The 25,180-nt window shown below is 41.2% G+C and overlaps 1 protein-coding gene across 3 annotated transcripts in view; it reads right to left on the bottom strand.

Annotated features, from left to right (window-relative positions):
• The window catches only part of BOD1L1 (biorientation of chromosomes in cell division 1 like 1), a 64,852-nt gene extending 43,428 nt beyond the window's left edge, over positions 1-21,424 (bottom strand). The window contains exons 1-9 of one of the 3 annotated variants that reach the window (XM_023549732.2): positions 21,072-21,424; positions 13,602-13,726; positions 8,989-9,179; positions 7,871-8,485; positions 6,950-7,099; positions 5,921-6,087; positions 3,269-3,380; positions 2,096-2,234; positions 987-1,059 (exon numbers count right to left, since the gene is read on the bottom strand). In XM_023549732.2, coding sequence (XP_023405500.2) covers positions 987-1,059; positions 2,096-2,234; positions 3,269-3,380; positions 5,921-6,087; positions 6,950-7,099; positions 7,871-8,485; positions 8,989-9,179; positions 13,602-13,726; positions 21,072-21,314 — 1,815 coding nt within the window. In that variant the 5' untranslated portion in view covers positions 21,315-21,424. The other 2 variants (XM_064286076.1, XM_064286077.1) reach the window with 2 other exon arrangements.
• Positions 21,425-25,180: the final 3,756 nt, after the last annotated feature.

The following is a 25,180-nucleotide window of genomic DNA, read 5'->3' as shown; positions in this document are numbered from 1 at the left end:
AGTGAGGAGAGGGTGTGCTTTAAAATGAAATTCTCCAAAGAAAGAATAAGGGGAACTGTGTATCAACCTAATTTTACAATAAATTCTAAGTGATTACACGTGAATAAAGGTTTATAAAATTTTAAAAATATAATTTTAACACAGAACAAAGTTAATATTTAAAAAAAATGCCATTAAAACATGAGGACATACTTCTAAATATGGCTCTAATTTTCTAATAAAGAAAAATTAAAAATATTTATTGGTTATGAATAAATAATTACTAAGATATCAGTCCCCCCTCCCCAGAAATGTCAGCTACAGCATTATAAATAAAGTAATACAAATAAGGATTTAAACATAGAAAGTTGTAAGTTTATCCTAAGAAAATAATCCAAAAAATGGAAGAAATATAATCATGGTACATATTGTTACTATTTAAGATGATGAAATCTTGGAAACGATCTAAATGCTCAAAAATAAGTAAATGCTTTGGTAAATTAAGGTATGTCCATTCAGTATTATACTATGCAATCATTATATATAACCACTAGGAAGCTTACAAGGTGACATGAAATGGCTAAGATGGAACGTTACAAACATTTTTCTAGATTACATCCACTCTGGATTATGTACACATGTGGACAAGAAATGAATGTGAGTAAAACAGATGGTTAGCTATGGTGGAGAGATTTTAGGTATTTTCCCTTTCATCGTTTACTGGCAATTTTGTAATTACCAATGTAAGAAACAGAAAAAAAAGTTGAAAAAAAAAAGAAAGTAGAAAAGTTGCTATTACCTAGTCAAAGACCACATATATCAACTCACCAAAACGAGGAATTCAGAATATAACAGAATGGGAGTTCAAGAATCCTGAATGTGAGGAAGTTTTTATTAAACTTGGAAAAGATCAAATTGTCTTCTAAGTCTTCCTCCAAAAGACTGAATGACCTGTATCTAACAAAAGACCATTTTATTTAAATGGAGTTTTACTGATTAAGACACACCTCACTTGGTTTGAGGGTTTCTTTGGAATCTTCCTCAGGTTGCAGTTTCTTTTTAGAATTCTCTTCAATATTCCTAAGCAAGTTAAAAAAAAAAAAAGTTAAATATGAAGTTTGTTTGAATCAAATATGACTTTCTCAGGAAGATTTAAAAAAATTATAAAAAAGCTTTCTTTTACAATAAACGCTTAATCCATAAATGGTGACTTGTTACATTTTAATTTAAATCCAATTTTTTTCAACAGCAAAGTACACAACACCAAAATGTGGCATGAACATACTGCTCCTGGTGCTAAAGGAAAGTATACTTGAAACAAAAGGTCCTGATTTGCTAGTGAAGGGCTGAATATCTTTCTGGGCCATTTACCCACTGTGTAGTCTTAGCTCTTTTTTTTTTTTGGCACAAACAGGGTAGTCTCATTTGTTTGGATCAACAGGAATGAAGTAAAACAGTAAGAAAATTGAAAGCTGACTCCTCTTACTGCATTATACAAATTATTGGTTCAGCTACCTTGAAATCTATGATAAACTTGTATAACTACACTTTGATGCAACAGTAAAATTTTAGGCTACGGCTCATAAGACTTCAAAATCACTCTCAGGATCTCTTCAGCTTTCTATTTCTTATAAAATTGACCATAATAATGTAGTAGCAAAAAACAACGTGGCTCAGACCTCTGGTTTAAAGGGAGAAGCACGGAATATGGTAGAGAACTGCCTGGAAAGACTGGAGAATGGGTGTGATCATTCTAAGTAAACTGTTACTGAATATCCAGAACAAGGATACTTCCAGCATGTTTCTGGAGGGTCATGGACATATTGTAGTGGGCCTATAATTCTCTAAAACTCTAGGTACAACTGTGTGTGTTTATGCATGTACTTTTTCTGGGGAGACGATCCAAAGTTTTTATCAGACTATAAAAGCGGTCTGGGACCCAAAGAAAGGTTAAGATATACTACTTTGGAATGTTATAGATACTAACACAATAAATTATGAGACTACAAATGAAACCCTAAGGCTCTTCATAAACATGCAGTATTTTCAATGCCTCTAGTACATGAGTATGCTGGGAGGACATTACAATGGGAGCGTGGCCAGATAAAATATGTACCTTGAATCTTTTTTTCTTTTTTTACTTAAGGCTACTTTTTTCTCTAAAACTTTCCGTTCTTTAAGGACTTCTTTAATTCTGGGGGCTTTTGGTTCCAAACTCTGGGCAGATGACTCTTCTAAGCCCACAGTACCTTTGCCTAGGAAAAAGCAACCACAAACTGTATTTCAGAACACAGTCCTACAAACAACATATTTATTTTCCATTAAGATTTTCTCATCATCACAAAAAATGAGAAATTGCTTTAGTCAATATCCTAAGGTTGTGCTGGAGTAAAAATATTTTAGACGGAGAAGTCTTGTCTTTCCTACTTCACATGATCATGGTATGCAAAGACAAACAAAAATGCTAACGTTTTAAACAAAGAAATACATATACACACCAAACCAACCAAACTCACTGCCATCGAGTCGATTCCGACTCATAGTAACCCTATACGAAGAGTAGAGCTGCCCCACAGAGTTCCAAGGAGTACCTGGCGGATTTGAACGGCCAACCTCTTGGTTAGCAGCTGTAGCACTTAACCACTACGCCACCAGGGTTTCCACATATACACACATACATATGTTTATGAATGCATGTATCTGCATATATTACACAGGATCAGTGCCCAGAGGGAGTTCAATTTTGTTCAAAGCAATATTCCAGATAAATGTTGGGCATTATTTTATTTAATGTAAAGCCTAAATCAACTCCATTAATATCACAAGCTAGCCTTGATTATTTTACATGTTAACAATTCATTTTCCAATGACAGTTCATTCTACAACCACTGGAAAATGAACTGTTAACATGTGAGCTAAGTGAGCTGGCACCTGACAGAATGTTTAATTTAGACAGAGCAGTATCTTGTTCAGGTTCTTCCTCAATGAGATGGACTGACACAGTGGCTGCCAACAATTGGCTCAAGCATAACAATGATTGTGAGGATGGCGCAGGTCCGAGCAGTGTTTTGTTTTGTTGTATATCAGCTGCTATGAGTTGGAACTGACTCAATGGCACCTAACAACAACAACAAAAGAGCAATAAACACGACAGAATGAAAAATAAGGAAATCCACTACACCTGAAAAAAGGTGTTATCTTACAATCATTTCCCATAAGTAATATCAATACCTAAAAAATAAAGGTATATAATATAGTTCAAAATATTAAAGTTTAGTGTCTTCTATACCTTGACTCTTGGCTTTTGAAGATTTTGTCTTTCCTGCTTTTTGTTTTCGCTTCTCTTCAAGTTTCTCTCTATTAATTTGCCTTCTTAAAAGTCTCTCTTCTTTTTCTTTAGCCTAAAAGCACAAAATACTCACAATTATCCTGACAGATTATCAGGCAAAACAAAACACTCTGGAAAAAAAAAAAAAGTTAAGAAATTAGCATAAGAAAAAGGAATGTTTTAGTTTTTCAGATGTTCTTACCAATTAAGACTCAGCAAAAGTACGTACATACCATTCATGCACACGTACGCACATTTTTCACTACCCATTTTTTTAATGTGTTTTTTCAGAATTTGGAAGCTAGCAGAAGAATAAAAGAGAGAGATGTGAAAATTTTCCGTAACTTTTTCATAATGCCATTAGTTTAAAGAAAAGAAAAGGTAGTTTGATAAACTATCTGCTACAGTCAAAAGAACAGCCGTGAAAATAAGGGGAATTCCGGACAAATAGGTAGGTTTCCATAACTTTTCAATTATTCTTAAAGGGAAAAGTTAAAATGCAGGTTCAAGTGACAGGCTAGCCCCACAACAAATCTGACTCGCTGGTTATACTCTTGGGATCTAGGCTTTGGATTTGGGACTTCCTGCTATTGTATTTTAAAGCCAAGGAGGCCTGGTGGTACGTCAGTTAAGTGCTCATCTGCTAACCAAAGTGTTGGCTGTTCAAATCCACCCGGCAGTTCCATGCGTAAAAAACCTGGCGATCTGCTCCCATAAAGATTATAGCCTAGAAAACTCTATGGGGCAGTTCTACTCTGACATATAGGGTTGCTATGAGTCAAAATTGACTCAACAGCATCCAACAACATTTTAGAGCCAGGGAAAATGCACAGTCATTGTGTTACTCCCACCACCCCTTTCTGGCTGGAGCTTAAAGCCCCAAAGCGCCAAAGTCCCTAAGCACAGGTATAACTCCTGACCAAGTAACCTTTTCAGGAAATAAGCATGAAACGAAGGCAGAGAAACAAAGCATGCTTTTCACTGAGGTTTTTATTAATCAAGCAAAGGATGATGATAACTTGAGCAAGGTTTTACCCGAGGTCTCACGAAACACTGCACTGGCATCTACTGCTCTGGCATCTACTGCCCCAGACCTGCTCCCTACTAAAAAAAAAAAAACTAGGCTGGTTTATAATCCTTCAGAGCAAAGTGGTGATGAGAGGCTACACTGATACCCTGCTCCCCAGAGCGAATGAAAAGCACCCTGACTCCCCAAGTCCACAATCAGGGTTCTATTTTAGAGACTCTTAATTTTTAATAATATAAAAATGGTACAGATTGAACAAGTGGCTAATTTTTTTATCCAATGCTTTCCAAAGCACTTTTGAGAAAGACGAAAGATGTCTCCTGTCACTCTTTGGCTTTTCGGCACGAACCTCTTGTTGAGTCAATGGGCTGACTGACCACTCACATGGCCTAGTCTACGTTTACTCATCATGGGGCTCTCTGCATACTTTCCTGCCCTCTTAGAAGCTCCTCCTCTAAATAAATTACAAATACTCAACAACCATCTCAACTTCAGCCTCCTTGGGGATCCTTTCCTGATGACCACTGGCTTAAAAACTCCAGAGAGGTGGCTGCTAAGTCACCTTTTCTCCTCCGAGGGTCCCCACAGAGCTCTTGTGTAGGGCCTGCCTTTAACAGACCCTTAAGAAACATTTGTGGAATGATAGATATAACAAAACCTTAGCAGAAGATTTCTTACATTGCCGTATAGCATTAATTTAGCAATCACCCGCTATTTCCTTGGGACATCATTTATATAAAAGAAAACAAGCACCCTATACTTCGGACCATCATAAAATAGATATTCACCATACAAATTTGGCAAATACAAAATAAACCAAAAAAACCCATTGCTGTCACGTTGATTCTGACTCACAGTGAACCTACAGGACAGAGTAGAACTCCCCCATAGGAGTCAAATTCTGCCCCAAGGAGCTAAGGGGCAGCTGGTAGATTTGAACTGCTGACCTTTGTCTTAGCAGCTGAGTTCTTAACCACTGCACCACCAGGGCTCCAAGTACAAAATAGAATTAAAAAAAAAAATCACAAATAATACTGGTAACTACTACTAGCGTTTTAGTATATTCTCCTCAAATCTTTTTTCTAACTATGTGATAATATTACCTCATTCTGAGATGCAGAACTTTTCACATTTTAACGTTTCTGAAATTGGGAGCCAGATATATTTGAGGTAGCATTTCTTTTTTTTCCCCCCTCTAAAAAGCTGGTATTAATTCAATAGCAGATATTACAACTAGAAGCACTTTCAAATCCAGGAAATAATGTAGGCTGGTTTTCCATTCTTCTTAATATTTTGTAATTGGCTCTATACCATTATGTCTCTTTGTATGACTTCATCCAAACTTGACTCAAACATTTCCATTCTGTGAAATATTCAGGTGGTTAGCAGTTTCTCACTAGTACTGGTGATGAGATGCATACTCAGCTGCATGTTCTTGTCTAGGCAACCTAATTAAATGACAAGGTTCCTGAAGGCAAAGATAGAACGTAACTGCTTTGTAAGCTGAGGAGTACCTTGCACAGACTATTCGTGTTTGTCAACCTCCTTCAGTAGCCCCCCAAAATAACAGATGGAATCTGACTTACAATAGACTGCCGCCGTTGTTCTACAGTAAGCTCGTCATCAGAATCACTGTAGTACTTGGAGTAAAGATACGGTTTGTGGACATACGCATGTCGTACGCCTTTTGCTTTTCCTTCGCTAGGATCGCCAGTCTGAGTTTTTGTTTTATTCTGTTTGCTCTTCTCTTCATCTGGAAGAAAGTCAGTAGAAAGAGGAGTGCTCTTGTAAATCAGTAATAAAATCAGCATTATGCCGCATAAGCAGCAAAAGCAGCATCAGTGTAGTTCAAGTGTATTTGTAGGCTGCTGCCTTTTGACTTTTTTATATGGACTCTAAGAAAAAATGAAAGATAGGCGAGATTGGGAAACACATCTGTGGCATTAAAAAATAAACCTTCCTTCCCTTTGTTTTTGCTTCTACTTTTTCTCCTTTATGATGTTTCTAGGGAACCTACCTAAAAGAGAACAGCAAATTTACAAAATGCTATGAACAGGCAATTGCAATAATATTCAATAGCTTTGGTTTTTTATGCCAACTGCATAATGTGGCAGACAGTGGCATAAGTGGTGGGCAGCAGAAATTCAGGTGTGAAACCTGGGCTGGTGCTCACTAGTTGCATCACCTTGGACACGACACACTCTCTCCGCGCCTTTGTTTTCTTGCCTGTACCTACTTCACAGGGTTATTGTGAGGATTAGATGGGGTATCATATAAAAGCCCTTAGCATGGTGACTGAAACGTAGCAAGCACTTAATAATGGTGAGCTTAAAATAAACAAAAAGCATCTTCATATGCACGATCTCATCTAAGTCTTACAATAACCCTAGGGGATGGAGTTAAGAGATGGACACACAAGATTTATTAAGGTTTCGTAACTTACCAAGCTTGCTCTGAGTGAAATCTCGGAGCTTGGGACTCAGAAACAAATCCTCCCACTGCAAGGTCCCATGCTCTGCCACTATACCACATTGTTTTTTAAGACAGTCATCTGAATACACAAATAATGTTCCATGGGAGGCTTCACTAAGGCATTATTAAGTAAAATGTTTTACCATCTGATGTAATCTCGCCTTCTTCGGTGCTGTCAGACATTACAACTTCCTCCTCGGTGTCTTCTTCAAAAGATGAAAGGTCACTGGTATGGACAGAGCTAACCGTGATGTCAGTAAGTCCATCCACATCAGAATCTACCAGAGAGCCATCTTCAGGAACAAAATCGAACACAAAATAAATCAGCTTGTTACTAGAACATACTCAGAACCCAATTCCTAACTTACATTTAAAATTTTCTGCTTTAAATACCCATCAAAGAAATTCAACCACAAAAATGAAAAATCTCTTATCAACTATTATCAAATAATGTAGAGCTGTTTCCAGGAAATACAAAGGTGTATTAGTATCCTGCAAATATAAATAAACTATTATTTAAAGATGTGGCATAAACAAAAGCAAGTTTTCAGTGAGTGAGGTATTTACTATTTAATATTTTGAAAAATAGGAGATACAGTGAAATCTGTGACAGCCAGAACTCGATGGGACTGCCTTGTTTTTCTGGGTCTTGCAAGTTTTCTGCCTTTGACAGAGTGCAGTATTACCACTTTTCTATGTTTCTCTGTTAGTGGAAAACACTTGAGTTTTCCTTCTCTGAAAGGTTTCTGTTTGACACAGGTTCTGGCTTTCATAGGTTTTACTGTACAATTATGGATTAAGCTGCATGTGAATAAGTTTTAAGACTTAAATGATAAAGTTTAGAGTTGATCAGTTCATTTACTTTGTAAGCTGGTACATTAACGTAGAAAATATGCAAATGTTTACTGTTCTTTTTTGGCAAAGGGGATATAAGTTTTTGTGGTTTAAAACAACTATCAAATAAATTTCCTAAAATCTAAAGACAAGCAAATATGGGCTATCCCCCCAGACAGACATCCTTTGTTCTTTGAGCTAATGTAGTTCTTTTCCAAGTTTTTACATACCTTCTTTTGTTCCTTCAATGGTTTTGGTTTTATTACTGTTCTTTTCTGCAGGAAGTTTTGAACTTTCTACTTCTTTTTCCTTTCCTTGTTTTTCATCTTTTATTTTTTGTATCTCTTCATTTCTTTTTGAGTGATCAAGTTTCTTTTCAGTCTTTTCCTTCTTTTCTTTCTTTCGTTCTCCTTTCTCATTGCTATCGGGTTTCTTTTCCCCTTTGTCTGTTGATTTAGTTTTTTGGTCACTACTGTCCTGTTGAACTTCCTTACTGACCAGAATTAAACTATTATTCTCTTTTGTGTGATTTTTAATTTCTTCAACTGGACCAGGGAAGTCACTGGATTCTTCAGACTTAGGGGCTGCTTCTAGTCCTTCTCCTGCAGAGTCGGGGGGAGATTTCTCTTTATCAGTCACGTCCTCTGGAGTTCTCTCTTTTTCAGTATTAACGTCAGTGCTTGGTTGAAATGGGAGCTTTTTGGATACTCTCTCATTGGCCTTGGCGTTTGATGTTTCTGTTGAGGCTCTGGCAGCGCTGGCTTCTTGGTTAAGAGAAGTTATGGTTTCCAGGATTGACATGGCATCATTAGCTACATTAGCACTGGGCCCAGGAGCAGGGACACCTTAAAGGGAAAGACACGTTTTAGAATAAATTTATGCAGAAGGTAAACGCTTTTGCTGAATTAACGTTACACGTCACTATCATCTTTACGTGAGGCACACGCTGCGTAGATCTTGTATTCCTTTAGACTTTCAGGTACAAGTAGCAGTACATAAAATATTCTAAATTCTCCATCTCCCCAACAGTGCCTTAGGGAAGGCAGTACGCACATCTGCGAAGCTTTATCTAGTACCCAGAAAGAGAATATACTCTCTGATTTTAATTATTCCCTCTATTAAAATGGAAAGATACACAAAGGACACATACAACACACTACCAAAATGCTTATTATTTGTATTAATATAAGATGTTACGCCAGTTTAAGAATCTGGGAAATATTTAAAGTAAATTCAGTTTTACTAGACAGACAAATAGGGAAAGGTTTAAGGATCCAAATACCCCTAACCTGATCCTCAGTTCAAAGAAGAAAAGCAATAGAACTGACCAAGAGTAAAAGCAAAGCACCTTGTGTAATGACGGAGGGGTCTGGCTTTTCATCATCAGGAGCTGTGCTGGCACTTGCTTCCTCTTTGTGATTTAACGTAGCCAAAAACTCATGCACAGCTTTCTCCACCTGAGGTCTGAATGTGTGGTTGATCTTTGGATCCACAACCTGAGAAATGATTCGGTCGATACCAGACTCCAACATTCCTGACCTGAAACGCAGGATGATTTAAAGGTGGAAAATAATTTAATATCATTTACATTAAATACTTTAAAACTATCACTAGTATATATATGTTCAGTTTTGAATTGGCCTGATGTAGTCATTCAGACAGATGCACAGAATAAGCAATGGAAAATAAGTTTTATGCTCTAGAGGCATTTAGATATACCGTACTACAAAAAAGTCTATACTCCTTCCACTCTATGTCACTGTTGGAAATATTAAAACACAAAAAATGACAACAAAAAAACACCCTTAGAACTAGACTCAGTAGACAGAGCCCCGGAATATATGTGATGCTTGTTTCATCCCAGCCCTGCGCCTGTGGCATAAAGGGATAAACTATCACTATGGCTGAGTTCTGGGTATAAAATGAAACTATGGACTCTGCCGCTTTTTTAAAAAGCAGAAAAACATGTCTTTGATAAGCATTGGAGTCTGCAGGGACACCGAAGAACACAAAATGTAACTTCATCATACTGAAAAACAAACAAACAAAAAAACTTCAGGCAAACAAATGAAATTTAAGACTTCTAGCTTTCGTTTTATTGTCTTCTTGCTATAAAAATTAGACAATTTATTCATTCAACAATTATGAATGGGTTCTACATAACGGGCATTGTCCTGGCCACCCAGACAGCTACAAATCAGAGTTGGTCCCTGTTCTGGTGGAGTAAAGTAGACATGGATCAGACCTAGTCCCTGTTCTGGTGAGGGGAAGTAGACACAAACGATTACATTAAAATATGTACCATGTGCTACAGAAAAAGACAGGAGTGAGGAATTATTAAATGTGTCTGAGATAATTTGGGATAATATAATCTGCTTCACAGAGGAGAAGACAATTGAGCTGGATCTAGATATCCACAGAAGAGACGGAACAGAGGTGCTCCAAGTTATACAGCCCATACAAGGGACAAAGGAGCAAAGAGAACAGCGATGTCTGAAACGGGCAGAAAACCAAAGGCATCTGAGCAAAATAAGAGAATGTGAATTTATTTTAAGAAATGCACCGAAACCTTGGTTCTTCCTATAGAGAACTTGAGGAGCTGAAACATCCCGAATAGTGCTGGAAGGGTGAGGTGCTAGGCCTCAGTCTCTCTTTAGAATGGGTGAGGATGCAACTCTCTTTACACTTCACGATGCTATTTTTGAGTGCAGGTTTGTCTGGAGTGCAGGATTGATTCGATTTTCATCTCCTGAGGCACCTTGCAGTCTTGTGATGCTGCAATTCTACTTATGTGGGCCACAGAGAAAAATGAGTCAATTTGCAACAAAGTAGGTTACCTGCTTTTTAAAGTTCTAAGATAAAAAATACAAACCCTGCAAACATTGCTACATCTTAGAAGTGTCTTGAAAATGCAGCAGGTGGAAAAGAAACCAAGAAAAACAATCTTAAAAATGTTCTGATTTAAGGGACAAGTGCAAATGCATAAAAAACCCAAACAAAACTCATTACCCTCAAGTTGTTGTTTATCTTCTTTGTCTGTTTGCCTACTTTCTAAACCCTCTTCCAGGAAACAAATACACAAACAAAACACTTCTATTTTAATCTTCTCTCACAACAGAGGTCAGCTCTGATCTTAAAAATGGAGGCCATGCTAATGACCATGCTGCTCTTAGAAGGCTCACTGCCTGGAGGCGTGGCTCTAGCTGCTCCGCAAGAGAGGGCAGAAGCCATGCCCCAGCTCCAAAGGCAAAGCCAAAATGAGAGTAGCTGGCATATTTCTCCTTAAAGCTACTTTCTTGTCTTCGTCTTAAATTCTGTTAAGATCATTATTCAGAGCTACCTAACATTTCCAGACACTGTTGTACAACAGAATGCAGACGATAAGCTTCTTTTCCCCTACAGTCAGTAAGTTGCACCATATGAAACTGTTGGCGTTAGTCACTACGAGTTGGAATCCACTCGGAGGCAACGAGTTAGTTTAGTTAAGGCTGCTTATGTCCTAGAAAAATGGCAATTTTATATAGTCTAACCTAAGAGAGTCAATGGAAACCCTGGTGGCGTAGTGGTTAAGAGCTACGGCTGCTAACCAAAAGGTCGGCAGTTTGAATCCACCAGGCGCTACTTGGAAACCCTATGGGGGCAGTTCTACTCCGTCCTTATAGGGTCGCTACGAGTTGGAATCCACTAGATGGCAATGGGTTTGGTTTTGGTTTTTAACAGAGTTAATTCAGTATTTTTCAAAGTATGAGAAATTGCCTGAAACTGTGCTTATAGGGGCTAGGAGTTGGAACTGGCTTAAACGGCAACAAATCCATCTCTACACCATTATTTAAACACAACTAATTCCTTTCTTTGAGGAAGCTTTAAAATGTTATGAGTAACACAAAACTTTACTAATGAAATCTCAAAAGGGGAATAGTTCATTTAAAAATAGATAACAGCCAAAAGAAAATTTACAGAGGTCCTAGGAAGAGCAATGCCTAAATTATCAAAGAGAGACTCTTGTTTTTCCTGTTTTTCAACGTCTCTGGAGGAGATCCCTCATTTTCCACAGGTAGGATGCTCTAGCACTTAATCACTGAGAGTTACAACGAATCCTCATCGATATGTACAGCATCCCCTCAATGAACACGATTTTGTGATAATCCTGTTTAATATTTGTACACCTACAATTGTAATTACCTACTTTTTACATGTTTACATTTAAAGAGCCCAGGTGGTACAACAGTTAAGCACTTGGCTGCTAACCAAAAGGTTGGCGGTTTGAACCCACCCAGCAGCTCCATGGAAGAAACACCTGGTGATCTGCTCCTGTAAAGACCACAGCCTAGAAAACCTTATGGGGCAGTTCTACTCTGTCACATGGAGTCACTATGAGTTGAAATCGACTTGATTGCACCTAACACCACCACATTTAGTTCACTTTCCTTAAATCAAAGAACAGGATAAGTGACTGCTTCCCTTATAGACTGTGTGTGCTGAGAGATAAATGCAATGCCAGGAAATCTGTCTTCCATTTTAGTCCCTTGATATATGAATAAAGGCATGCAGGAGTCCCTAAAACATGCTTTTAAAGCAATGCAGTCGACTGTGAGAAAGGAGGCAGCGACGTGAACTGGTGAGTAAAAGCCCTTGGTGGTCAGTACAGCCTACCTCCCCCGCACCAGCTTTCCCCCTTCCCAACACCCCTGACCTCTTCACGGTACTGTTCTCCTGAAGGCTTTGGTGGAAATGAGTAACCCTCCAGGACTGTCACCCCACAGGCCTCTCTGTCTCTTCTCTTTCTGGAAACAGCTCTGACTTTTTCCAACAGATATTACCGTGCAGCCCTCTAATGGCATCTTTGGTTCTCATCTGGAATCTTTCACAGTTTCTTCAACCATCCTTGAAAATGCAGACAACAAAGCTATTGTTAAATCTCCCTTCTCCCTTATTCAGCAGGAGACACGTCCCAGACCCCGGACTCCCGGTTTCTTGTATTATCTATGGCTAACTGGGTCTGCCTTTTAGTCCTGTGCAGATTTCCAGTTGTGGGGTTTCCTATGGATCACAACGATCAAGGGAGAAGCATCCTAGTAATGCGGGAAAGGTTCCTTGGAGCAAGAGGGAATTAAGGGGTGGTAGGTTTTTAACAGGTTAGGTAAAAAGAGATTTGTTTAACTGTTTAAACAAACAACAAAAAAAAAACCCCAAACCCATTGCTGTCAAGTCAATCCCGAATCATAGAGGCCCTACAGCACAGAGCAGAACTGCCTCATAGGGTTTCCAAGGAGCAACTGGTGAATTCAAACTGCCGACCTTTTGGTTAGCAGTCAACTGTTTAAAAGCCACATATAATTCTCAAAAATGTGCCCCATGGTAAATATTTGTCAAGGCAGGAGGACTAGGCACTTTTTAAATAACTCAGTCGCCCTTCCTGGGGTGGTAAAGCAGGGATAGAAGGTCTGAATCTTCTTGTCTTCAGAAATATTTACTTTTAAGAACAAGATACGATTGTAAATCTGCTTTTTTGGAGTAAACATAATTTTTTTTTTTAACCCAAAACCAACTGCTGCCAAGTCGATTCTGACTTCCCTAAACATTCCAGCTCTTTCCATTCTTTTTGTCTTACGTTCACCCAAAATGGCTTTGATAGGTCCAAACACATGTCTTTGGCTACATCATCACTAAATAGCAGAATTAAAAGTCACAGTAAAATGAAAACAAAAAATTAAAAGCTATGTTAGAAGATAGGAGACCTGGACTGATATCAAGGGAAACAGGAATAATCTGTTAAAATTTAGGGACGGAACGAGAAGCGATTAGAGTATTACTCCAAAATCAGACTGCATCACGTGAAGTGGCCATACCAAACTTGATAAAACTGTCCACATCATTAGTGAACAGACTTCTGTGTAATGTCTTTGCTTTCAGGCAAAGTAGGCGGTGACATTTTAAAACGTGCCTAGGACTCAGACTTACTTGAGGACTTGCTGTCTGATATTGTTTCTCAGCTGGTTCTTATTGAGATGAGGACTCCATGTGTGAGTTGCTAAGTGGTTCACCACAAAGTTGTCAACACGTTGTCTCAGATTCTGATATGCAGGCTAGGAAAAAAAAAAACCAAATGTTAAAAATCTCTAATATTACACAACACCAGTGGTGACAATCTCAGGAATCTGAGTATCTTTAACGGTGTTAACGTGTCTTAGATACCACTATCAATGTGCCAACAAAGTTTCATGATATATGACCAGCCTGCTTCAGGAGAACTCACACTCCTTTAAATCCTGCTTCTTTTGTCTAGGAGCCCTGGTGGCAGAATGGTTAAGAGCTCAGATGCTAACCAAAAGGTTGGCAGTTCAAATCCATCAGCCACTCTTTGGAAACCCTATGAGGCAGTTCTACTCTGTCCTATATGGTCTCTATGAGTCGGAACCGACTTGACAGCAACGGGTTTAAGTTTTTTAGATTTTCTTTTGTCTAAGGAAAAGTATTTTGAGGTATGAGGAACACAAAGAAGAAAGGCTTATCCCTCATTTGTACACAGAGGACTAAAAATAAGACACAAATAAATGCTGTTAGATGATTGGGAGCAAAGAAAAGAGGGGAGAGGAAGTAAGGCTTCACTGAGAAGGTGTCAATCAAGTCCACCCTTCAAGGTTTAACACTGTAACTGGGAATGGGAATGGTGGGCTTTGCAGGTATAGGGACCAATATAAGCAAAGAGCAAGTGCGTGGGAAAACGTGGGGGTAGGGGTATTTGGGAATTCCCAAATTTGGTATTTCAATTTGGTTGGAGAAGAGAATATAAAAAAACAGAATAATGAAGTTGGACACACAGGATGGGGTCAGGTGGTGAAGGCCCCTGGGTACCTGTAGAAGAAGTTTGCAATTACTGAGTACAGAAGGGAATCCACTGCATATACGAGCAGAGTGATATGATGGTTGAACTTTCTAGTGATTAATCTTCCTATACTGAAAGAATAAACAGAGACGCAAAATATACTTAACCAACCTACTGCTGTCAAGTCAGTTCATATTCATGTGACCCCATGTGTTTCAGAGTAGAACTGGGCTCCATATGGTTTTCAATGGCTGTGATCTTTCAGAAGTAGGTCGCCAGACCTTTCTTCCAAGGGGCCTCTGGGTGAGTTCAAACATTTGACGTAGGGCAGTGGTTCTCAACAGGGAGCAACTCCCTCTTCCCTAAGGAAGTAAGTGGCAATGTCTGGAGACATTTTTGGTTTTTACAACTGAGGGGAGAGCTACTGGTATCTAGTAGGTAGAGGCTAGGGATGCTGCTAAACATCCTACAGTGCAGAGTACAGCCTCACAACTATCAAGGGAGCAGCACACCAGCCAAAAATGTCAACAGTGCTCAGACTGAGAAGCCCTGATGTAAGCAGAGCGGGCCAAGAGAGGACACATATGCCATCACTACTTAAAAGAACATTCCCTAGAAGGACTGCTTGACCACTCACTCAGGAATGCACATTCCATTCCCACAGGTTGTCCCCAGATGATCTTATGCATAACTGTACAGCCTCATCTTCTGCCATTTCCTCTCTCTGCCTTTCCAGGCTTACATACCAGCAATAAGCTCTCACGTCTTTATAACCTTTTGTACCTACCAGTCCTTCTACTTGTCCATCTGGCAACCTTCTCACCTGCAGAGCTCACCCTAACCCATGAAGTCATCCTGGTCATTCTCCCATGTTCCCACTGTCTTCTATTTGCTATTGTTAGTTGCCGTTGAGTTGGCTGAAAAAGTGTCGGTTTAACTACTGCACTACCTGGGCTCCTCCTTTAGAAGTCCGTTAAAAACAAAAAACAAAAAAACCCTGTTACCATCAAGTCGATTCCAACTCCAACTGACCCTACAGCACAAACTGGAACAGCCCCCAAGCCCACTGCCATCAAGTCAATTCCAACTCATAGTGACTGTCCCTGAGGGTTTCCAAGGAGCAGCTGGTGGATTCAAACTGCTGACCTTTTGGTTAGCAGTTGAGCTGTTAACTACTACACCACCAGGGCTCCCAAACCATCTTAAGTTCTTCACTGGTCCTTAACCAACCAAGAAGAGATCTGAGGCTAGCTGACCAAATTAGCTCTTTCAACTCAGAGAACTGGAACCTTGGAGAGCTCCAAGAACCAACTAAAGCTGAGTTCCTCCACTAAAGACTGCCAGTTCCCAGAATCCCGGAGCAAAACTAGAGGCCATTCTTTCCTCATTGCAGTGATCAGCATCTGGAGAGTGTGCAGGGAGGGAATAATAAGCACACCACCATTTTGTTTGAGTCAGAGCTCACTGACCAAGTAAATATGGCGCTATTCTCTCAGATAGCAAAGAGGGCCAATCTTCAGACACTTTTTCAGTTTATTTAGCAACTCTTACAGGCCAGACACTGTTTTAGGTGGCAGGGATACGGCAGCGAACCAAAAGTCCCTGCTGTTACGGAGCTCTCATACCCTAGCAGGGAAAGACAGACAATAAACAGATACTACGTCAGGTAGTGATAGGTTCTCTGGAAAAAATACAGCAAGGTGAGGAGCAGAAGGGGTCGCTGTTTTGTTTGAGCAGCTCTCTGGAGCCTGTGCATTCCAAATAGAGGCCACAGCAAGTGCAAAGGCCCTGGAGCAGAACCTGCTGAGAGAGACCAGCAGAGAGGCGTGGAGTTCAGGTTTTACTCTAGAGCAGAGAAGCCACTGGCTGGTTTTGAGAGGAAGAGAGATATAATCTGAGTTCCATTTTAGATGGGTTGGCCATAATAATTAATAGCACGCTCTTTCAAGCTCAGTCATGATCTGGTTTGGACAATAAATTATCTGGTGACCCTAATTTTAGAAGCTTCGGTCTGGATGCCTGGTGGAAAACAGACTTCAGCTGGGCAAGGGTAGAAGCTGGGAGATCACTTACTATACTCTAGACAGGAGATGAGAGTGCCTTGGACCACAGTAGTAGCAGTAAAAGTAGTGAGAAGCGGTCAGACACTTCGTTGCTAGTGCTGACAGCTTGCTAATGGTTTGGATGAGGGGTAGAAATGGTTTGGAAAGAGAGGAGTCAAGGAGGACCCCAAGCTGTTAACAGGAGCACTGGAAAAGGAAGACCAAAACCAAAACCCACTGCTGTCGAGTCCATTCTGACTCGTAGTGATCCCACAGGACAGAGAGGAACTGCCCCATAGGGTTTCCAAGGAGTGGCTGGTGGATTAGAACTGCTGACCTTTGGCTTAGCAGGCAAGCTCTTAACCACTGTGCTACCAGGGCTCCATGGAAAAGGAAGAAGATATAGTAAAACTTGTGAAAACCAGAACCTGTGTGAGGCAGAAACCTGTCAGAGAAGGGAGACTCAGATATTCTCCACTAAAATGAGTGATGAAGAGTGATAAAACTACACCCTGTCAAAGGTAAAAAACTTGTGAGACCCAGAAAAACAAGGCAGTCCTGTCAAGTTCTGGCTCTCACAGGTTTCACTGTATATGTTCCTAGAAAATAACAGAATGCATATTCCTCTAGTCACCAGACTTTTCACTGACAAGAGACCTTGGAAACAAGGACAATTACCTATAGGGCAGTTCACATCTGAAGTTGTTATGAGGGGACCAGAGAGTTAAACGCACTGTGGTGTTAGAACCTATTATCAGTGGCTAACCGAGAAGTCAGTGGTTTGAACCCACCAGCCATTCCATGGGAAGAACACGTGGCAGCCTGCTTCTGTGATGGTTAAAGCTGTGTGTCAACTTGGCTGGGCCGTGGTTCTCAGTGTTTTGACAGTTGTATAATGTTGTGATCACTTTCTTGTTGACATCTGATATATGATCGTCCCCATGATGGAATCTGCTGAGTGGTACTGGTGGGGTGGGGCCTGTGGCGGCTCACCGCCCCCTCAGCCTTCATCTCTCTGCTTTCTGCCACCTACTTCCTTCCTGCTCACCTTGCAAGGATTGTTGGCTTGTTCTGGAACCAGCAGCTGTCTCTTGTTTGACCTCTGGTTCTTGGGATTTGAGCTAGCAGGTTACCTGTTCATCTTGGGATTCGCCGATCTTAACCACCTGCTTAAAGACCTACTTATCTTGGGTTCGTCAGTCCCTGCAGCTAAGTGGCTCAGGAGAAATCTTGTGGTCTTGCCTTCCTACCTTGGGGACTCCTCGACCGTCACAACCTGTGAGCGGGATTCCCTGCTCTCTAACCTGCTCATCTGGGGTTCACCAGCTTCTGCGGCCTCATGAATTGGGAAAGGACTCTATCCTGATCCAAGGACTTGGGACGTTCCAACCCCTACAATCGTGTGAGCTGTTTCCTTAACACAAATCTCTGTATGTTTATACACATTATTGGTTTTGCTTCTCTAGAGAACCCAGCCTAAGACAGCTTCCATAAGGATTTATAGCTTTGGAAACCCTATGAGACAGTTCTAACTCTGTCCTACAGGGTCGCATATGAGTCAGAATCGACTCAATGGCAATCGGTATGGCTGGTGGTTCAAACCTACCCAGAAGCTCCACGGAAGAAAGACCTAGTGATCCACTTCTGTAAAGATTACAGCCAAGAAAACCCTATGAGGCAGTTCTACTCTGTCATTTGGGGTCACTATGATTTGGAATCTACTCGATGGCACCTAACAACAACAATATGGACTTCGGTAGTTCTCACTCTGCTTCAAACATGACTGTTTTGCTCTTGGACAGCACCTGACAGTTATCAAATGTCTTGATTCTTAAATAAGCATGTGATTGACATAATCCAGTTACTGCTGTAGGTTACACTGTATGTTATAGATCAGACTGTGACAAAAGCAGGTCAGTCTTAGGGGGTTCAACTATCAAAAGCACCATATCGTAAGTGGTCTCAACTAAATGGTGTTCTTAACAAATGAGACCCAAGGATTCCATTAAAGTGCTGCACCTTTGTATGAAGAGAAAATCTTATTTCTACTCTTGCCTATTCATCACAATGATGTGAATGTTAAGGTCATATGAAAGAAAACCTTAGCTATAATCTTTTTAAGAATCTCAAATGTACTCTTAAAAAAGTTTTTTTTAAAGGAAAAAACCAAACCCAGTGCCATCGAGTCGATTCCAACTCATAGCGACCCTATAGGACGGAGTAGAACTGCCCCATAGAGTTTCCAAGGAGCGCCTGGCGGATTCAAACTGCCGACCCTTTGGTTAGCAGCCGTAGCACTTAACCACTATGCCACCAGGGTTCCCTTTTTAAGGAAAAGGAATATAAAATGCTATTCAGTAATAATTTTTAAGAATCAAAAACTATATAATTGTCAGTTAAGGGAGAGGAAGGGAAGGGGAAGGTCATGGGGGAAAACAGACAAGATAACTAGAAACAGGCATGGAGGCAAGAAGACACAGCAAGGCTGAGGAGCGAGGAAAGGACTTCGATCTTATTCAGCTGCAGGGGAGAGAGCGAGATTTCAGTTCTACTCTTTTCTAGCCTCAAACATTTAAACAGGGCACCTTATTCTATGGCCTCTGACCTCTCTGAAACTATTTATTAGTTTGAGTTACATGAAGTTGCCCACAGTTGACCATTTTTGAGCTACAACAACAGCATTTTAGGCACATGTGCACATTTTTCTTGGAGGTCCTAGCCCTCATTAGATTGTCTAAAACAACTGTGATCCTCCACTTCTCCCCAAGAAAGTATAAGACTTACTTTGAGAGGTCTGGCAGGGACATTTCAGACATGAAGAAAAAGTTGAGCTTTAGACATTGCAGTTCCTGAATCAATATATTTAAAATTTCAATTGCACACACAAAGAAAATACAGAGATCTGTGGGTTTCTGAGAACAACAAGAAATCTCCATTTGCCTGAGAGAAATAACTGGCTTTACTTGAGCTGCTTTTACCTGGCCATGTCTAATTTTAATCCATTAAAAAGAAGGGGGCCATAGGCTTTATTTCCAAAAAGGTGGCTGGGCATGTTCTCTAAAACAAACCAAGAAAACTATATACTTCCTAAATGGATAAACACCTCCAAGTAAATGGAATTCTCAGTGGTACAAAATCTCCAACACCCAGAAAAGGTGTTGTTCTACTACTTCTGGTCTACGTAGTGGGCCCAGTAGCAGAGTCCTTAAAAGGGAGCATGTCTCCTTTATACAGCAGTGTTTCCCAGAGTAGAAATTGCAGAATTGTGTACCAAAACCAAACCCACTGCCGTCAAGTTGATTCCGACTCACGGAGACCATAAAGGATGGAGTAAAACCTCCCTATAGAGTCTCCAAAGCTGTAAATCTTTATGAAAACAGACTGCCACACCTTTCTCCCGTGGATTCAAACCACCAACCTTGTGGTTAGCAGCTGAGCAGTTTAACCACTGTGCCACAGTTTAACCAAGGGCTCCTTGAATTGTGAACAGTTTACCTCAAATGCTACAAATACTCTTTACACAAAGAAACAAGGCTCCTCAAAACTGCCAAACATGCCGAGTGAGAAAACCTTCACCCCATCAGAACTCCAGTCCGATGGACCCAAACAGGCCTGGTCCAAACAATTTTCCAACATGCTTTCTGCTTCATTTGTTCCAGAATTCCAGGCTCTTGGTTTTCCGTCCATCTTACTGATTGGTTCTTTTTGATGTCTTTTGCTCTTTCTTTGCCACACCAGTGAAGTTTACTTGTTCTTGCTAATGCCCCTGTCACTCTGACATTTGGCATCAAGTCCATTCCTCTTCCCAGCCCCTGACTCTTTATGGACAAAGAACTACCTTACTGACTCTTTCCCCTCTCCCCTTACTCTTCTGAATTCACTTTTCTTTCCTGCCCTTCCTCCACTTGGATAGTGTAAGCTACCACTATCAGACAGTCACTAGTAGAAACCAAGCTAAAGTCATGATTTCCCCATGCCCATTTCACGGCCCAGCTCTTCCTCCTTATCTTTGCACCCTCCAGAATGTCCAGCAAAGCCCACTGCAAATCAAATGACTCAATCATCACCTACCGATTTCTCCAAAGGACAAAGACATATGCCCTGCCGTCCAAGAACCTTTAAGAGGGAGGGCAAAAATAACCTGACTACAAAGTAAGCCAGGAAAATACCCATCGAAGATGAGAATAAAAACCAGCACCATGAGCATTAGCGTTTCCAAACCAGTCCCCATAAGAACACGGACTTGGTCTTGCTCACCGGTGATCCCCAGCGCCTAAACAAAGTTATGCCACGTAATAACAACTTAAAAGACACCAGTCGGTTAAACTCATGAAAGGATATGCGAATGAATGAACGCGCCGTGCCTTGCACAGTGCCTGGCTACAGTAGGCGCTCAAACAGGAAGTGGCAGCTGAAGAACTCGGCGGCAGGCGCGTTCCAGAGGGGCCGCGGCTCCTGCCCAGGCGCCCGGCTGACCCGAGGGATGCGGGCGACCGCCGAGAAGGCAGGCGGCCCAGGGGTCCCCCTACCCCCGCAAAGCCCCAGCCCGCGCGCGCCACGCACCTTGGTGTCCACGTCGGCTAGGCAGTCCCTGCGGAACTGGTCGAAAAGCCCCTGGCTCTTGAGATGGTTCACGATCATGGCCACGAGCTGCGGGTCCCCGGCGCCTGCCCCCGCCCCGCCCGTCCCGCCCGCTCCCGGGCCAGTCCCCGGGCCGGGCGGCGGCGGCGGCGGCGGTGGCTGCGGCTGCGGCGGGGGAGGTGGCGGAGCTGGAGGCGGCGGCTGCGGCTGTGGGTTGGTGGCCATGGCGGCCTGGGCCGGGGAGGTCGCGGGCCTGGGCAAGCGGGCGCTCTGGGGAGGCGGCGGTTACAGCGGTCCCGCCGCCTGAGAAAAGCCAACGGGATGTTGTTACGGAACCAGCGGACCCAGAGCAGCCCCGGAAGTGAAAGGGAACTGGGGGAAGGGAGGAAAAGGCGGTGACAATAGCAACGAAGGCTCGACGACGGCGGCCGCGAGGGGCCAATTCCCGTCGCCACCGCCGGGCGCGGGCGCCCTCGCAGGCGGGGCGGGCCGCGGGCTTGGGGCCTGATCCGGCGGGGCCCGGAGTCCAGGGCGGCTGGGGGTCCGAGCTGAGCCTCGGCTTCCGGCACGCCCGGGAAGGGGAGCGAGGCGCCGGCCCTTTTCCATCCAGTAGGGTATCTACTCCAGAAGCTCCTGCTGCCGTGTCACGGAGCAGTCACGATGCCGAGACTTGTTCTGCGAATCGTACGTGGAACTGCTTGCTCCCAACCCTCCCAGCCCTCTTCCTTCTCAGCCGAAGATCCTGCCTAGTTCTCTTTTCCCGCCCCTCTCCCTCATCCCAGTTTCCCCGTTACTCTCCCACAGTGGGCCGACTAGAGCCCAGGCCCCCCAGCCCTTTCTTCCTGCCCGTGGACACAAGCCCACAGGCTTTTAGTTTGAAGAGTCTTGATTGATGACTATTGATTACTTTGCGGATAGCGATAACACTTATCGTCGGCAGTTCGAATCCACCAGCTATTCTTTGGAAACCCTATTTTATGGGGCAGGTCTACTCTGTGCTGTATATAGGGTCGCTGAGTCGGAACTGACTCCACGGCAACTTTTTTTTTTTTTTTAAATGGGTGGCACGAGGACCCCTGGTTGTGCAGTGGTTAAGAGCTCCGCTGCTAACCACGAGGTTGGCGACTGGAATCCACCAGCAGCTCCTTGGAAACCCTATGAGGCAGTTCTGAGTCAGAATCGACAGGCATGGGTGGCACACACGGTTAAGCGCCGGACTGCTAACCAAAAAGTTGGCCGTTTGAACCCACCGAGAGGCGCCTGGGAAGAAAGGCCTGGCGATCTGCTTCGGAAAGGTCACAGCCTTAAAAACTTTACGGAGCGCAGTTCTACTCTGAAACACACGGGCAGTCATGAGTCTGAATCAACTCTGTGGCACCTGGTTTGGTTTTTTTGTCTGATGTGCCAGGTAAGGTGGTAAATGCATTTACATGCTTAACTCATACTTAAACCAAACCAAACCAAACCCGTTGTTGTGGAGGCCATTCCGACTCATAGTGACCCTTTCAGATAGGGTAGAACTACCCTATAGGGTTTCCGAAGTTGTACTCTTTAGAGAAGCAGACTGCCACATCTTTCTCCGTCCCCAGCGGATGTTGGGTTTGAACTGCCGACCTTTTGGTTTTCAGCCAGTGCTTAACCACTGTGTCATCGGGGAATGCTCAGGTGCTACTCCTATCACCAACTTCACAAATCAGGAGACTGAGGCTAGAGACATTAAGTTGTCCAGTGTTATACAGCCAGTACAATCACCTGCTTCTGGACTGAGCTATCTTTAAAATTATTAGTAGTACCTGATCAAAAGTACATAAATACTACACATTTTCATAGTTAGCAAAATAGAATGTACATTTTACTGGAAAATGCATCTCTTGGTCAACTGGATATTACTGCTTTTTAAAATCTGTATATCCATGGGTGCATATTTCTTATTGCTAGAATGAGGAGGGTTGAACATTAATTTTATTTCTGATTCTCATTAGTATTCTGTATACCCTAAGAAAACTTGTTCATACAAATAAGTACATGTGAACAGAGTTTTGTGGTAGCAATGCCACTCAATTCTTGACCTCAAAAAATTAGATCTGATCTATGAGCTGACTATTCAGTTAAGCCCTCCTTCAATTTTGTGGAAAGCAAAGAACTGAAAAACACCTGACTTACAAAAGGATTTATTACCCAGTCCTTATTCTTTCACTCTCTCAGGTTCTGGGGACTATACCAAAAAAGCTTTATCAAAACTCATCAGATGACTATTAATTAGACTTTTTTTTTTCCAATTATGTATACCTTATTTAGCCTGGTATGCTCAAAGTTTTGGGAAAAATCTGCATATCGTTCATTTTCATTAATTCTTTTGGATAAAATGCTTTCTTTTCATTATCACGTGGTTCAAATATGTTTTCATCAAAACTTTTTATCTGCAGCTTTAGCTCATTCAAGTTGAAAATTTTTGTCACTTACAGAAAATGTCCTACAACCTAATTAACAGAGCCAGTTTTTATTGTCAGACCAGTCACATCAGATTTACTTTCCATCAGAAACAGTTTGATTTCATTGCTTCCGTTCAAATAAAGTTTCATATGTTTCAAAGAATATAATGAAAACTGTAGAGAGAAAAGTCAAGGGAATGCATTTATAAGATTTATTTCTAAAAACAGCCAGGCTTAAAATGGTGTAAGATATAATTGTTTTATCCATTTTCGAAATAAATTTTGAAAAGGAAATGAGACTGTGGTGTGTTTTCTTTTACTTAATTACCAACAGTGGAATACGATTTGCTGCCAAGTTTTTAAATTATAAAGTGTCAAGTAAGATAAAAGACCTGGTGTTTCTTCAGTAAATGTGGATGCATGTGTGTATTGAATATATTCAACTTTTTTGGAAAAAATAAGAATTATCCATGAAAATTCAGCAAAACTCCACAAATTTAATAGGTATAATGATTAATGGAGCCCTTTGGCACAGTGGTTAAGAGCTTGGCTGCTAACCAAAAGGTCAGCAGTTCGAATCCACCAGCCGCTGGTGGAAGCCCTATGGGGCAGTTCTGCTCTGTCCTGTAGGGTCGCTGTGAGTCTGAATCCACTCGACGGCAACCGGTATAATGATTAATAATGTGAGTTGGAATTGACACTACCACAACTTTTTTTTTTTGAAGTAATGATTAAACTTAAAACAAAAAAAGACGTTTGCCTCTAAAAGTGAATTGGTTCAGTGACTATTAAATAATTTTGTTGATAGTATATAGAAAATACTAGATATTTTCTAAAACGCAGTGAAAAGATAATTTACTATAATTTAAATAGTTAATTCACAATTGATTTAATACGGTGTGTTAACAGCCTTATTAAGTAACACACTAAATCTAAAAGAAATAACAATGTTTGTATCCAAGAGTTCAAGTTCAAGATACACAGTGTACACTGGATACAGTGTAACTGGAACAATTTTATGACCTTGGAAAACATTGTGGTTACACTGAAAAGAATGAAGGTCACTGATCTGTAGGGCTTTGGCTTTTCAAAGGTGTTTTTCTTTCTACTTGATGCTAGGTCCTAGGAATGAGCATTGTGAATACCTGAAAAAAATTGCATACATTTAAATTTTAAAGTTACAAAGTCGTTGTAAGCAGTCATTACTTGCTGATGACCTTTTTTCTCTTCTGTCTCTCTGGAATCATTTATCCCTTTCAAGATCCAATTAGTTTTTCCTTTGAATTTTTTGTTGATATTAGGTGTTTTCACTAATGAAGTGTTGCTGGTTTAAGGGCCAACTCAGGATTTTCTTTTTTTTTAAAATGGGTTATGGATTTTGATACATGTTATCTGGGATCTCACGTACCATCGGACCCTGTAGGACGTAAATCCTGCAGATATGCATCAATGATAAAATAGGTTTTTAAAAAAAATTTTATTTCTTGAAAATTTGAAAACATGAAGTAAAACATGAAGGCACCTAGCAAAGACTGCGTATACATTTTTTTTCTAGTCTCCTTCTTAGCTTTTTTATTATTTTTCATGAAACTGTTCAAAACATGGTACAATATATTCTTCTTTGCTGCAAAAGCAGTACTTACAGCCAAAATAAATAAA

The sequence above is a fragment of the Loxodonta africana genome, chromosome 5 (assembly GCF_030014295.1).
Source record: "Loxodonta africana isolate mLoxAfr1 chromosome 5, mLoxAfr1.hap2, whole genome shotgun sequence".
NCBI lineage: Eukaryota > Metazoa > Chordata > Mammalia > Proboscidea > Elephantidae > Loxodonta > Loxodonta africana.
This window is presented reverse-complemented; position numbering and strand designations above follow the sequence as displayed.